The 15,237-nt window shown below is 34.2% G+C and overlaps 1 protein-coding gene across 1 annotated transcript in view; it reads right to left on the reverse strand.

Annotated features, from left to right (window-relative positions):
- Positions 1 to 890: 890 nt before the first annotated feature.
- The window catches only part of pofut2 (protein O-fucosyltransferase 2), a 16,708-nt gene continuing 2,361 nt past the window's right edge, over positions 891 to 15,237 (reverse strand). Inside the window, exons 2-9 of the mRNA XM_059342588.1 lie at positions 14,898 to 15,151; positions 13,574 to 13,718; positions 12,091 to 12,201; positions 8,251 to 8,317; positions 6,295 to 6,420; positions 4,834 to 5,014; positions 4,019 to 4,142; positions 891 to 1,706 (exon numbers count right to left, since the gene is read on the reverse strand). Coding sequence (XP_059198571.1) covers positions 1,553 to 1,706; positions 4,019 to 4,142; positions 4,834 to 5,014; positions 6,295 to 6,420; positions 8,251 to 8,317; positions 12,091 to 12,201; positions 13,574 to 13,718; positions 14,898 to 15,151 — 1,162 coding nt within the window. The 3' untranslated portion in view covers positions 891 to 1,552. The remainder of the gene's footprint in view (positions 1,707 to 4,018; positions 4,143 to 4,833; positions 5,015 to 6,294; positions 6,421 to 8,250; positions 8,318 to 12,090; positions 12,202 to 13,573; positions 13,719 to 14,897; positions 15,152 to 15,237) is intronic.

The raw sequence follows: 15,237 nt of genomic DNA on the forward strand, positions 1-15,237 counted from the left end.
GGTGCAACAGAGAGACGTGCACCCCATTATTTAATCACTTTATTATATCGCCGTATTGGCCGATGTTCATTTTCAGGCCAATATCGGCCGATACCGATAACGTGCCGATAATATCGTGCATCCCTACTTCTAGCAAACATGAAAATATTGCCGGGTTCAAAGAACGTCAAAGGAAAGTTTGCAAATGTTTTCTGAGAAAGGAAACACTTATAAAGTAATGCTCTTTGGCAAGAAACATGCAAATTTAATTTAATTGTTTCAAAGAAAACTCCACAGGGTACCTTTAATTAAAAATGAATTATATTTGTAATATGTTCATGAACTTTGATTGCTCCTCCATACTTCTGTGGTGTTATTTTTTGAAAAACAGAATTGTATCTAGGGCTGGGCGATATATCAATATAAAAAATATATTGATATATTTTTAAATGTCATATGGAATTAGACCATATCACATATATCGATATAGTTCATTTTTTCCCTTTCTTTATATATAAATGCTGCCCTTACTAGGATTTGTCATATTTAGGTTTTTTGTAATGTTTGTTATTCTTTTCTCATATATATTTATTTTATATTCCTTTTTTATCTCTAACTCATTTTTTAATTGAGTTTTTTTATTACTATTTTAGTATAATTTTATTGTTTTCATTTTTTTATTACTATATTTGTGTATGATTTTATTGTTTTTTAATAACTGTACAGCACTTTTTGAATGTGCTCTATAAATAAACTTTGATTCGACTATTTCAGAAAAAGATTGGCCTATTTTATTTCATAGGCTATTTTTATTTAAGCTATTTTTTATTTAAATGTGCACTTTATGGAACTGTGATTTTAAAAAAAAAAAAGGTACTCTTGTTGTTATACAGTATTTATGTTCATTTAAATAAATGGCTTCAATAAAAATACTTGTCACATGTCATATTTAGCTTTAACTGAACATTTGCTCTCACATTGTGATAAAAATATCAGGATATATATCATATATCGATATTCAGCCTAAATATATCAGGATATGACTTTTGGTCCATATCGCCCAGCCCTAATTGTATCTGATAAAAAAAAGAATATCTTAAATGTAGATGTTCAACATCTTTAAATCTCACAAAATGCAACACTAAATAATCCCATTAATGCTTCTGGTCCGTTCATCATAAGACACTATTTTTCACCAGTGTTACTGGTAATAAATATCAGAAATCACTTAAAAAACACCAGGCTGTCATGAAGGATCCGCATTCAACACACAACCTTTAAAAAATATTAGCAGATTTACTTGTTGAACATGACAGTAACACTTGTTTGGCAGCCCATTCTTGATATTTGAAGCATGAAATTCAGTCACAGTGGTCACTAAAGACCTGATTGCACAACTCTGAAACCAACAACAGTAAAAAAATACACCGTAAAACAATTAAAATATCCTGTATAATCCATACAAATAAATGTCACTTTTAACACTGCTTGTGGCACTTCTGTGTGTGTGTGTGTGTGTGTGTGTGTGTGTGTGTGTGTGTGTGTGTGTGTGTCAGTAAAGGGAGAGGTCACATCAATAAACTATCTTCCAGTGTGTGGGTTGTTCACATTCTTTCTCAGTGTCCCCACAGAAACGATTGTATGTAGTTTTGGGGTCAAAACCCAAGATCTCCCTCTCTTCATGGATCCGGAAAGAGAAGGTGGACACTGATGTTCCTATGAAGAATCTGAAATAAAAAAATAAAAAATAGTTCCTTTATTTGTACCCAGAGGTAGATTTTGTTTGCAGTATAGAGTCCTCATACACACACACAAAAGAGGCACATATCACACATCATTCGACTTAAGACAGTGGGAGTTAAGAAATGGCAAATTAAATAAAAATTTAATTAAATTAAAAATTAAAAGTTACAGGTCCGGTATACTTAGATACTGATGTGAACTAAAATAGGAATAGCAAAAAAAAGAAGAAAGAAAAATAAAAACAAAATAAAACAGCAAAATAAAATAAAACTTGTTTAGGTTGTAAACTATTCAAAGCCTTTTTTAAAAAGCCAATGCAGCCAGTGATTTTCCTTGGATATGAAATGACTACATGACTTGCATTGGAGACAGAATGTACAGTAACACTGACTCGTTTTTCAAGTTAAAGAATTTTCCAGAGGGAGGTAGAACCATGACAAGGCTGCTGAAATATCTGAAATATTTGTTGTTACAAAAATCTGTTTCAAAGTTGATCACGGGACTTGACACAGTCACTGACATCTCCTTTTTTTTTAATTAACTCTATGGAGTCTTATAGGGCTATTCTGTCCATTTTTGAATCCTTTTCATGTCTTTGTAAGTCATTTTGTGTCTTTGGTAATTTGTATCTCTTTGTTTCTGTTTGTGTCTTTTTTTGGTCATTTTGTGTGTTTTTGTAGTCTTTTTGTATCTTTTTTGGTAATTTTGTGTCTTTTTTAGTCTTTTGTGTCTTTTTTTTGTCATTTTGTGTCTTTTTTAGTCATTTTCTGTCTCTTTTTAGTTATTTTATGTCTTTTTTAGTCTTTTTGTGTCTTTTTTTGGTCTTTTTGTGTCTTCTTCAATCCTTTAGTCCAACATAAATGTGATTTTGAATCTTTTTTTACTTTCAAAACACTATCATGCTCAAAAAAGAATTTTAAAAGTTGCAAATGTGAACAAAGGTGTCAAATCTAACATATAAGAGGGTTCCATCCAGTTCTATCATTTTATACTAAATCTATTTGAGCTTGTCTCCAGTTTTACTTGGTATATCATCATCAAACTGAAACTGGCCTCATGGAGTTTACAGCCAGAACTTTAGAGGTAAATTTACAGTAGGGCTCCACGCTGCTTTGTTTTCTAGTCTGGATGGAGGCAACAAGTCTGGATTATTTGGAGCTTTTGGAGACTCCAGAGGGTTAAAGCAATAACAAATTGATTCCAATGACTCCAGTGATCGCTAAAAAATTGTGAATATATTTAACCTTTTCAGACGTGTTTTAATTATTCTTTTACATGAATCTCCACACGTACTCCACACTTAATAAGGCGGGGCTGAACTTAGGCACAGTGGTGCTTTGAGCCAAATGCTAACATGCTCACGATAATCATGCTAACACGTGCTGGTACAATGTTTACCATGCTTATTTAGTGAGTCAGCATGTTAACATGTGCTAATTAGCACCAAACACAAAGTACGGCTGAGGATGATAGGAGTGTCATTATTTTTGCAGCTATTTGGTCAAATGACTTTAATCTGATTATTGCTCTGGTTGAAAAGTAGGATGACCACTAGTGTGAAAAACGATTTTAAACTAATTTCTGAAGGTTAACCAAACAAGCCAAGCAGTTAAGCAGTCTTATCAACTGTTACCAAGTAGTGGTGGTGCCGGTTTTTCCTGTGGCGTTCTCGGCTGCCAAAAAAAGGAGCCGCTTGTCAACTCTAGCCAGGCACGAGGCTGTATGTTAAACACACCCTGTTTTTTCCATTCCTGAGGCCTGCGTCTTTTTTTTGTTTATTTACTTTTATTGTTTTCATAAAAAACATATACAAATTAGAAATAGTTGGTGGTGCTACACAGAACCGTACAGGTTTTTTTAAAGAGTTTTTGACATGAGACAACCAGGACATGGGTATAAAATAAAATGGCACAGCAACAGAATAGCACTAATTCAGTTCTTAGACATTAAATCGAGAAAAGGTTGCCAGGTTTTTAAAAAGATATCTTCTTTAGCAGGTATGATGTACCTGATTTTCTCCAAGTGTAATACATTTCCCAGCTCTCTCAACCACATTTCAACTGTGACCTGCATCTTGATTAATCTAGTATCCTCATTGTCTCATGATTTGCTTTGTACTGAAACACGCTTAGCTTGTTTGGACTCTTTTACAGTTGATTTAGTTCCACAAAGCAAATTCAACAAAGTTCCCGGAACAAGTTGCCATATTAAGTGGGCTTCAACTACGTAGAATTAGCTTTTTAGTGAAATGCTTGATAAACTGTTGTCTTCATTGTCATGTAATAAACGTAGTTACCTGGCATGGGCACATATCCACTGGTCAATGATGGCCACGCCTCCATCTTTAAAGAGCTCCAGGTCCTCCTTGGACGGCTCATAGCGCACCATGTCTGGCAACAACCTTTTCAGCTCCTTCAATTCTACAAAACCACACAGATTAAAAAGACACAAAATTACCAAAAAAAGACATAAAATTATGAAAAAAGGACACAATTACCAAAAAAAGACACAAAATTATTTAAAAAAGACACATAATTACAAAAAAAGACACAGAATTATGAAAAAAGACATAAAATTACCAAAAAAGACACAAAATGACCAAAAAAGACACAAAATCACCAAAAAAAGACAGAACTACCCCAAAAAAGACAGAATTACCAAAAAACCACACAAAATTACCAAAAAAACACACAGAATTATGAAAAAAAGACATAAAATTACCAAAAAAGGACAGAATTACCAAAGAATAAGACACAAAATTACCAAAAAAAGACACTAAATTACCACAAAAAAAAGACACAGAATTACCAAAAAAAAGACACAGATTTACCAAAATAAAGACACAAAATTACCAAAAAAAAGACATAAAATTACTAAACAAACTTCAGGTTTTAGGGGGTTATTTTAAAATAATTTTAAAATAGGTTTTACAGGCATCTTTTCCAGGCGTTTTAGGCCTAAATGGGTTAAACAAGGTAAGAAAAGCATTTACACTGACTGTGATTTATTTGATATATGACTACTTTCATAACACTATTTTATGCTAATTAAATGTGTCCTTGGGTCATTTAAATGTACAGTCATTGGTGAATTGCCTCTGAATGTCATTACCTTCCTCATCTGCATCTGTCGCAACAAACACAGTGTCGAGTTTATGCTTCTTCATCAAACTGCGTATTTTTTTCGCCGCCCCTTTAAGGCTGGGGACGTCCTCTCGGTGACCCCAGATAAAGTCCTTCCTGCGCAGGTGGACCCCCAGATAAGGACCACCTTTAGCTGAGCCCAGTTTGGCCTGAGGAGGAAATAAAGAAGACCGTTTCATCATTGCTTTATACAGCGGATCATCAAAGACCAAAATGAAAGGTTGTGTTCTGAATTAAAAATTGCAAAACCAGATAACACTGAAGGTGAGAACTCTACTGCAGCTAAAATATTACATTTTATAGTTTAACAGCGTTCACATTAACTCTATGGTGTTTTTGAACATTTTGAACCAAAAAGAAACAAAGAAAAACCAGTCGGACTGTATTTTATTTGTGTCTTGTGTGTTTAGAGTAACAATTTTGGTCATTTTGTGTCTTTTTTAGTAACTTTGTGTCTTTTTTTAGTAATTTTGTGTCTTTTTTTGTCATTTTGTGTCTTTTTTTGTCATTTTGTCTGTTTTTAGTCATTTTGTGTATTTTCTTTTAGTAATTTTGTGTCTTTTTTAGTTATTTTGTGTCTGTTTTTAGTCATTTTATGTCTTTTTTTTGTCATTTTGTGTCTTTTTTTTGTCATTTTGTGTCTGTTTTTAGTAATTTTGTGTCTTTTTTAGTCATTTTGTGTCTTTTTTTTGTCATTTTGTGTCTTTTTTTTGTCATTTTGTGTCTTTTTTTGTCATTTTGTGTCTTTTTTTTGTCATTTTGTGTCTGTTTTGGGTCATTTTGTGTCTTTTTTTGGTCATTTTGTGTCTTTTTTTAGTCATTTTATGTCTTTTTTAGTCCTTTAGTCCAACATAAAATGTGATTTTTAATCTTTTTTTTAACTTTCAAAACACTATCATGCTCAATAAAGAATGTAAATGTAATGTAAATGTTGCAAATGTGAACAAAGGTGTCAAATCTAACATATAAGAGGGTTCCATCCAGTTCTATCATTTTATACTAAATATATTTGAGCTTGTCTCCAGTTTTACTTGGTATATCATCATCAAACTGAAACTGGCCTCATGGAGTTTACAGCCAGAACTTTAGAGGTAAATTTACAGTAGGGCTCCACGCTGCTTTGTTTTTATGTTTGGCTGTGATGAAGAGGTCTGGATTTTGCGATTTTGGTGACTCCAGAGGGTTAAACACAAGAAAGTATTTATTTTATTCAATATTTTCTTATCAATAGACATGACAGTAAACAAGCAGTAAAGGGTGTGGACCTGATTTGGTGACATGATAAGCTCAAAATTTAAAAAATTCTCAAACACATAAAAGCCTGAACTAAAATGACGCAAATGCACTCACGTAGTGAATACTGCATAATCTACTTCATCTGATTCTGACATGATTATGTGACTGTACAGGTGAAGTGAAGCTGACTCACTTTCATGCGCGTCCAGTCTTCACTGTAGACGGTGCGGTCCCTGTCGTCTGTGGAGTTCAGATATTTAGCTCTGAAGTCGTCTCCTATGAGTCTCAGGTGTTTGGCGAAAACCATACTGCGACGGGTCTACAGCAAACACAGACATTTACAGAGACGCCCACATCAGATTATGGAAAAATATAAGAAATCATATCGTCACACTGTTAAAATAATAAGTCATTTTTTGTCAATTTTTTTTTTTGCCTAAATCATCTCCTCATGACGCCGGCCACCTATGCAGTGGTGGTTCTACACAGGGGCCTACAGGGCCCCTGTCCCTGTGAAGAAGCCCTTGGCCTCTACTGTGGCCCCTGTGTCAAATTAATAATAAAATAATCAATTTATAACGATGAACAACGGAACAATTCTCACCTATATTTGGTTCAAACAATACCTCATTGTACAGAAAAGGAACCCAGCATGTGTACACTGTAAAATAGTTCAATTGTGCAATAAAAGCTTGTGTATTAAGAAAAAAAGATAATTCTCACTGTACTGCACTTTCAAAATAAAATAAAAAGTAATTGTGCACAAAACATGTCATTGTTTCAATCAATGTATTTGTATCTTCCAAATATACTTAAATTAGATTTTTAATAAGCTAAAATAAAGGTTTTGAATGCTTAAATATCATCTTTGCCATTTTTTGCCCCTCTGACTAAACACTGGTCCCTCCTTGGCCCCCACAGTAAAATTGGTCTACAACCGCCACGGCACCTATGGCAAAATCACCTCCATCCTCAGTTGATCAGATCATGTGATTTTACCCCTTTAAGATAATGGCCTATGTCAAGTGTGTGACTTAAGCGGATTTATTATGCCTAAGTCAAAATAAAACGTGACTTAGGCAATTTTTTGAACATGCCTTTGTGACTTAAGCAAGATATGGTAACACTTTATTTTGAAGGTGTCTACATAAGAGTGACATGAGCGTGTCATAAACATGACATGACAAGTATCATGAGCATTAATGTTACTTCAAAGTGTCATTAATGTTCATGACACATCCCATGTCATGTTTATGACACGCTCATGTCACTCTTATGTAGACACCTTCAAAATAAAGTGTTACCATATAATGCTTAAGTCACAAAGGCATGTTCAAAAAAATGCCTAAGTCATTTATTTCTCTTAAGTTACATAATTTACACACAGTGTTATTACTATGCCAATAGCCATCCTTTGTTACATCCTTTTTGAGTGAAATTATCAATAAATGTAATATGTTAAACTTTGGGTGAAGTTTTTTGTGTTTCCTGCAAAACTTGAGAAAATGAATTAGGCGATTGGCTGATTCTCATGAACATGGTGCAGCTCATAGCAAAAATCCAAGAGCATCGAATACATATTTTCTTTGACCCTTTATAATATATACAATCTAAAGTCACTGTTTAATATGAATGTATAAATATGAAGTTTTTTGTGTTTCCTGCAAAACCTGAAAAAATGAGATAGGCGATTATTTTAACAATGTGACGATATTTCTTTAATATTATACTATTATACTAATACACATTGTACACTTCAATACAATTAATTTAAATGATCTTTAAGTGTAACCTGGAGATTCTTCAAGTCAATTCACAGCTGGTCAGCTAAATGTGCAAAAATGTCTAATGTGTCCACAGGTCTACAGGCATTCAACTGTTTCAATAATACATTAATAATAAATTAATATTTACTTGAGTTTAAATGGAGCTCATAAACTAACTCCTTACACCCTAAACCATCCTTTGTTACATCCTTTTTAAGTCAAAATGATCAATAAATGTCATATGTTACACTTCTGGTGAAGTTTTTTGTGTTTCCTGCAAAACTTGAATAAAAATGAGTTAGGCGATTATTTTAACAGGGTGACGATATGCAATCTAATACCTAAAATCACAAAAGAAATACAAAGGTATATACTTCACTTACATCCCAGTAATCCTTCCCAGCATAGTGATCATGAAGGAGTGTCTCCGCTCTGTCAAGCATCACTGATCTATAAAATAGGGCAGTACAAACAAGTATATCTGTGTCAGTGTCAGTGAGATCCAGGAGAACAAACTGTAAGCAATACCACACTTAAAAAACAATTCAGTCAGATCATCTTTCAGCTATTTACAGAAAGGAGAATCAAAGACGCCACCTCCTTATAGAGGATTTATGCTTAAAGGAGGGCTCAGATTGTTTGAAGTGGGATTGTATCAGATGCTTTTCTATACAATAGTCATTGTATTACCAACAGTAGAGGCAGTTGGCACGCTCCCTGTTTGCAGAAGCTAGCAGGAGTAGCAACACGGAAGCTAAACAATGTTCTGCTGTAGACACGGCAGCAGCATGAGATCATTTTGCAACCTATAAAAACCCACCAAGATTCCAGAAAATGACAAAAAGTATTCATTTTACTTTATATAACACAAGAGTTGCTTGTCTGACACTGCCTTGAGCAGACCATCAACTCCAGTGTTTTGCATGGTAAAATGACTGGTTGTCAAAAATATACCAGATGTATGCACGAAATGTATGGAATCCAGAGGAATTATGTTTCACTGCATTTGGCAATGCATAAAGATTTATGGGTGTATGTGTACTTGTGTGTTTGTAAGTTAATAACAAGTTATGTGTGTTAATAATGGTAATAATGAGTTTATAAACTACATTACTATGTGTTATATATACATATATATATAAATATTACTGTTATATAACTGAATATAGTAAATTAACATAGGGAGAAGGGATTAAATAAGATTTAACACCTTTTGAACACAAATAAGTGTTGAGTCTTGTTGTTGTTTCATTTGTGTTGTTGTCTTGAATTTATTGTTGTTCGTTTGTTTTTAAATGTTCATCTTTTATTTTGTGTTCAAATAAATTCTCAATCAATCAATCAATCAATTTAAATATTCTGGGAAGAGGTAAGAGCTAAAGTCGAGAAGATTATTTCAAAACAAATTTTAATGGACCCTAAACTTTTTTTGTTTGGCTCATACCCAGAGAAACATAACTATAGTAGGAATGAGCGGACATTTATAGACCTCAGCTTGCTTTATGCTAAGAAATGTGTTGCATTATTGTGGAAAAAGATTTATAGACCAAGTATTACTCAATGGATAAGACAGATGTTAGCAGGCCTTCCTTTAGAGAGAATAACTTACTTATTAAAGGCTAAACAGCATGTATTTGAGGACATATGGGGCCTTTCATCAACTACATTAAAGACTTAGATTTAAAGGATGAGGAAGTGGATAATTAGTCTTTGTGCACAATGCAGATTCCCATCTTGTTAGATTCACATTGCTTTTCTATATATGTGTTTTAATGCACACCAATTACAAACGATACTCAATTGTATATAGATTAACATTCTCTTTAACAGGAGGAGCGAACCTGTTCCAAGTGTTATGTTTTGTTTGTTTTTATTTTTCTGTCTATGTAAATGCATAGAATCTTAAAATGTGGAAGTTGAATGAAGATACATGAATGTAAAAGCTGTATGTCAAAGTGTATGTCAAAAATTGTGGAAAAAAATGTTCTTTACTGGTTGTCTGGTTGCCTCAAAACTAGAACAGAGAACGGCTTTAGTTCCCCTTTAAAAAGGTCTGTCTGACGGGAAGTTACAGCTGTGAAAATATTCTAAATATAGTGACCAGTTGAAACTGATACAGGTGCATCTCAATACATTAGAATATGATGGAACAGTCAAACAGCCCCAACCAAGTATTGAGTCATATAGACTTTTTTTCTGCTGTCCCTGTCTACAGCAGAATATTGGTTCACTTCCACGTCGGTACTTCTGCCTGCTTCTCCAAACTGGGGACATGCTGACTGCCGTCTACTGAAGTTAATTTACTAGCTGTGGATAATACAGACCTACTTAGCACTTTAATTTAACCCTTTCAGACCCTTTGGGCTGCAAATGTCCACTTCCAAAAAAAACGCGATATAGACTTTACAGATCAATATTTTTTTCGACTTTTTCCTGGCATAAACCTCTTAAACAACTTCCGCCCTGATCAAAACTACCGAATGTTTAAACATTTTTGCCATTTTAACCCTTTAAATGCCAGTTTGATTGCACAATGTCACTGATGTTTTTTATGAAAAAAACCCTCCACAAAAATGAAGTTATTTTCTATATAATAAATTATTTTTGGCTGGGGCATTGTTTCTTTCACAGTCATGGCTATGTCAAAGATTAAGAACAAAATTGATTTTGATGCATTTTGTAGTGTCAGATTTAAAATGAAAAACCCCTTTCTTTGAAAAACAGTGACATCATGTAATCAAACTGGCATTTAAAGGGTCAAAATCCTCAAAATGATTGAATGTTTGGTCATTTTGAGCAGGACGGAAGTTGTTTAAGAGGTTTCTGCGGGAAAAAGTAGAAAAAAACATTAATCTGTAAAATGTTTATAGGATTTTTTCAGGGGACATTTTCAGCCCAAAGGGTCTGAAATGGGAGTAAATGTGTACACAGTGTATTATTATAAACCCATTAGAAAAAATTGAAATTTGAATTACAAAATATATCAAGAAAAAAAACCTTCTTCCAAAAAGCATGCCATTTGCAGTATCGCAGCCAAAATGATTGCCAAAATAAAAGTGAAAATGGCTGAAAAAGTCCATAGTGGTCTTGGACACACTGTTCCAGCTAGAGACTGATGGGTTTATCATGCTTGTTCTCATAATGTAACTCAGAATAAATAATGAATAAGGTTTAGTAATATTCATCAAGCTCAATATAACCGAATACAAGCACAAAATGAAAAAGAAGAAAAGCCATTATATAGTATATTTGTATAGTTTGTGTAGATAACCACAAATCATCACACTGTTAAAATAATTGCCTAAGTCATTTTTTGTCAAAATTGTTTTTTTTGCCTAAATCATCTCCTCCTATGGTAAAATCGCCAACATCCTCAGTTGATCAGATCATGTGATTTTACCCCTTTAAGATAATGGCCTATGTCAAGTGTGTGATTTAAGCGGATTTATTATGCCTACGTCAAAATAAAATGTGACTTAGGCAATTTTTTTACATGCCTTTGTAACTTAAGCAAGGTATGGTGACACTTTATTTTGAAGGTGTCTACATAAGAGTGTCATAAACATGACAAGGGATGTGTCATGAACATTAATGACACTTTGAAGTAACATTAATGCTCATGATACTTGTATATATATGTCATGTTTCTGACAGGCTTGTGTCACTCTTATGTAGACACCTTCAAAATAAAGTGTTACCATATCTTGCTTAAGTCACAAAGGCATGTTCAAAAAATTGCCTAAGTCATTTATTTCTCTTAGGTTACATAATTTACACACAGTGTTATTACTATGCCAATAGCCATCCTTTGTTACATCCTTTTTGAGTGAAATGATCAATAAATGTCATGTTACACTTTTGGTGAAGTTTTTTGTGTTTCCTGCAAAACTTGAAAAAGTTAGTTAGGCAATTGGGTGATTCTCATGAACATGGTGCAGCTCATAGCAAAAATCCAAGAGCATCAAATACATATTTTCTTTGACCCTTTATAATATATACAATCTAAAGTCACTGTTTAATATGAATGTATAAATATGAATGTTTTTGTGTTTCCTGCAAAACTTGAAAAAATGAGTTAGGCGATTATTTTAACAATGTGACGATATTTCTTTAATATAATACTAAAAAAAACTTTTTAACAGGGTGACGAAAATGTTAACACACTGCATATGTATTTATGTAATGAGTGCATTTTCTATCAGCATGTTGCTCTGCAGACTCACGTCACTGTGATGTTCTCCTGAAGAACCGGGGCCATGATGGAGGCGTGGCCCTGGGCTGATATACATGTTACATTTCGAGCTCTTGTCTCCTCGTAGCCCCAGAACCAGCCCCTTGAAACATGCAAAACAGATAAATGAGACAGGTGGTGATGGATGGAGAGGAGAGAGGTGTGCTAGCAGGAAGGTAGAGATGGATATCATTAATACAGCACAGTATGAATGTGATCCATCACTGTCTCAATGGCTCCCGCAGAGTTATTCCACTATAATTACAATTCATTTTCTTTGGCACTGAAGCATTATAAATCTTGTTCATGTGGGAACAATAAACAACAGCTACTTACAGAGGAGGGCGAGACAGAAAAGGGATTCAGAAAACATCAATGTCAAGACAACAAGGATAGTTTAGAAAAGATTGTAGCTGGAGGCAAATATTGCACCTGTAAAAACCAAGATAAATACCTTTTCTGTTGCTATCAAAACAGTTTATACACACAGCAACCGCATGAGCTCTACGCCCTTTATTATCACTGTACTATAGGAATGTTGGCATTGCATTACATTGTTACCACAGATTACTTGTGCATTAGTAGAGATTATAAGAGACAGCCCATGTCTTTTTGACATAGCCTAAAAACTGTTTTTTACAAAACATATTGTGGGGTGATTGCTTGGGGGTGATTTAGAAATTGTTTCAGCTATTTATTTTAATGAATTAGAATCTTCATTTTGTCAGTTTTATCTCTAGAATTGGTTGACAAAGTAATGCACTGTATGTATAATGTATATTAATGTTAAATACAAAGTTATTTGTCAAATCAGTGCAAAATTGGGCCACAGCACATAGGAAAGATTTATTTTCATTCCAGCTGAAAAATTCACTACATCGGCCGTCATATAGGGGAGCAGTGAATTTTTGCAGATATATATTTTGTTTGTCAATAATAAATCGCATTGTCATAATCATTTCATGGAAAGAGGTAAAAAAAATTATAAATAATCCAACTTTATTGGCGACCGTGTATTTTGTCCAGATGCACCAATATGTAAACTTTTTTTACAGAACACATGCAGAACGAATTGATTAAGAAATGGTTTCAGCTATTTATTTTAATGAATTAGAATCTTCATTTTGTCAGTTTTATCTGTAGAATTGGTTTACAAAGTAATGCACTGTATGTATAATGTATATTAATGTTAAATACAAAGTTATTTGTTTAAGAAAGCAGCCTTCTGAGGACCTTTGCCAGGTCAAATCGGTGCGAAATTGGGCCACAGTCCACAGAGGAAAGATTTATTTTCATTCCAGCTGAAAAATTCACTACATCGGCCCTCAGATCAGGAAGCAGTGAATTTTTCCCCTCTATAATGCGAATCAGTCTCACTCTCAAAAATCCCACATCACTGGGGCTTTATTAAAAAGCTTTTAAAAAAAACTCAATTTATTTAGAAACCATACGTTGTGGGTCTTGTGTTGCTTTACCTGTAGAAGCCATGTTTGTCTTTAGAGTACATTAACTTGTCGATGCACGGCCGCTCATCTACTTTTTCCTCCCATTTCCCGTCGGTCCATCCCTCAGCGTAGTTCTGCAGAACTAGAACCTGGTCTATGAAGGGGCCTCCATTCTCTAGATCCAAAAGAAGACACAGAACTTAGCACTCTGTTTTACCAGCTGATGAGAAAGTGACTGAATTGTGACAAAAGCACCACATTATTTCCACATCTGGATGAAGTGGCTCCTACCAAAAATTGATACCTTTGGTGATAGAGAGCATTTGGAAAAAATTTGGTGCTTTTGTCTGGCGTGTCCCCATTATTTAGTATTGATTCAAGAATGATAGTTTGCCGATATTGGCTTGGATTACAGAAATATCACATCTATTGTTATCGACATACACACAAATAAAGTTGGAATCATTTTGTTTTCAGAAACAATCCTCTGTTAATTGTTGATTATTTACCGTTATTTGTTGAAGAAAGCAGCCTTCTGAGGAAAATCAGTACAAAATTGGGCCACAGTCCACATAGGAATGATTTATTTTCATTCCAGCCCAAAACTTCACTACATTAGCCGTCATATAGGGGGGCAGTGAATTTTTCCGCTCTATAATGCGAATTAGTCTCACTCTCAAAAATCCCACATCACTGGGGCAAGGTTATAATAGTTTTGGATTTTTCATTAGTTTAAGTTTTAATTTCGTTGTGATTTTTTTTTTTTCAAATTCAGTTAGTCTTAATGAGTTTTTCGAGTAAGTTTGCTAATTTTAATTAGTTTTTATTTTTGGGAAAATGCTTAGTTTTAGTTTAGTTTTTATTAGTTTTAGTTTTAGTTTTTTTGTAATGGGGTATTTGTTGGGTGTGAGATTCCAAAAAGTCACAATAACTGTTTCCTTTATTTCCTTTGTCTGATCCATCTCAGCCCCAATAAGTTTATTAAGTCACAAATCCTGATAGATTAAATAGATTTCATATCAACCAAAAAGGTTTATGTATGAAAAAAATTGACAAAGACGAAAACGAAGGACATTTTCACTATAATGTTAGTTAGTTTTATAACCACAAAATACAGTTTCAGTTAGTCATCGTTTTTTTAAAAACTCTCATTTTTATTTTCATTTCAGTTAATGAAAATGTTTTTTCAATTCTAGCTTTCGTTATTCCATTAGTTTTCGTTAACTATAATCACCTTGCACTGGGGCTTTAATACAAAGCTTTAAAAAAAACCCTCAATTTATTTAGAAACCATACAGAGTCAATGTGGTTTCAAATGCAACCCTAGTTTGGGACGACAACATTTAAATCTCACCTGCAATGAATTCCTCATACTCAATGACCGGCACATTGGCCTGCAGGCTGGTGAGGCTGAAGAACTCTCCCCAGGGGACGCGAATCTGGTGGATGTTGGAGCTCTGCCAGTGGTAGAGGCGACCCCACGGGGGCAGCACCAACACCCAGTCATCGCCCTCCTTCCTCAGAGTCTTCACCAGGGACGCCATGCGGATGTAGACGTCTCTCCGCAGGTTGAAACCCTCTGGAGGGTTCACGTCATACAAAAGATACCTGAGATGACAAAAAAAGGGGACATGAGATCTTGGCTCTTTGGTCAGTGATCAGAGATAACGGTCTTTACAATACATTAAACCTAC

The sequence above is a fragment of the Centropristis striata genome, chromosome 10, assembly GCF_030273125.1.
Source record: "Centropristis striata isolate RG_2023a ecotype Rhode Island chromosome 10, C.striata_1.0, whole genome shotgun sequence".
NCBI lineage: Eukaryota > Metazoa > Chordata > Actinopteri > Perciformes > Serranidae > Centropristis > Centropristis striata.